We start from the raw sequence: 1123 nt of genomic DNA, 5'->3' as shown, positions 1-1123 counted from the left end.
TAAATTTACTATGAAGATACTGTGTTACCAATTCAGAGTCGATAAGTGATCTAAGTGTGAAAACATTTTTCGTGATCCATATTACTGGGTTTTTAAAATTGCATTACATTAGCTCCTATCAAACAGATCCAAACACACAAAGGTTTTGTCTAGGGAATTTGACTCTTTTACTCTTTACCATTTTTTTTAAACTTCAATGTTTTAATTGTCACTACAAACTACCATTATTCTGTTCCACATTTTCCTTATGGCATTTTTCATTTCCTTATTCCTGAAGGTGTAAATCAAAGGATTGAGCAAGGGAGTTAGGATGGTGTAAAATATAGCCACCATTTTATCGAAAGAGAAAGCAGATGGAGGTCGTGCATACACAAATATGCAAGGGACAAAGAACAAAACCACAATAGCAATGTGAGATCCGCAGGTGGAGAGAGCTTTCCGCTGCCCTTCAGGACTATGGGTTCTCAAAGAGAGCAAAATAACAACATAGGAGATGAGTAACAAAGAGAAGATTATAATGCAGATAGACCCACTGTTGGCGACCACCAAGAGGCCAAAGATGTGAGTGTCAGTGCAGGCAAGCTCCAGTAATGGGTACAAATCACACATGAAGTGATCAATGACATTGGGGCCGCAGAAGGGAAGCTGGAAAGTAAAGAGAATTTGTATCATGGAATGCAGAAAACCCCCCATCCAAGCTACACCCATCAGAATGGTACAGAGCCTCCAGTTCATAATGGTTGTGTAGTGTAGGGGCTTGCAGATGGCCACATAGCGGTCATAGGCCATAGCTGTGAGGACAATCACTTCCACCCCAGCAAAGAAGTGTTCGGCAAAGAGCTGGGTCATGCAACCTCCAAAGGAGATGGTTTTCTTCTTATAGAGGGAGTCCACAATCATCTTTGGGGCAATGACAGTAGAGAAGCAAGCATCCAGGAAGGAAAGGAAAGCCAAGAAGAAGTACATGGGGCAGCCCAGGAGTGCTGGGCTGCTGCTGATGGTTGCCACAATTAGCAAGTTGCCCCCGACAGTTGCAATGTAGCTGAACAAGAATACAACAAATACTATTTTCTGAACACTGGGATTCTGTGAAAGCCCCAGGAGGACGAACTCAGTTACAAAG

At 42.6% G+C, this 1123-nt stretch overlaps 1 protein-coding gene across 1 annotated transcript; it reads right to left on the bottom strand.

The window, feature by feature from the left end:
• Positions 1 to 27: 27 nt before the first annotated feature.
• On the bottom strand, positions 28 to 1119 carry LOC144219059 (olfactory receptor 4C15-like; the record flags this gene model as incomplete). The annotated part of the gene is made up of 1 exon (XM_077749043.1): positions 28 to 1119. A coding segment is annotated over one exon (918 nt), but the record flags the coding sequence as incomplete, so codon positions are not given.
• Between the last annotated feature and the right edge of the window lie 4 nt (positions 1120 to 1123).

This window comes from Crocuta crocuta, unplaced genomic scaffold (genome assembly GCF_008692635.1).
Source record: "Crocuta crocuta isolate KB4526 unplaced genomic scaffold, BGI_CrCroc_1.0 C28447672, whole genome shotgun sequence".
Taxonomy (NCBI): Eukaryota; Metazoa; Chordata; class Mammalia; order Carnivora; family Hyaenidae; genus Crocuta; species Crocuta crocuta.
The sequence above is the reverse complement of the archived record's forward strand: the minus strand, read 5'-3'. Positions and strand labels throughout refer to the sequence as shown.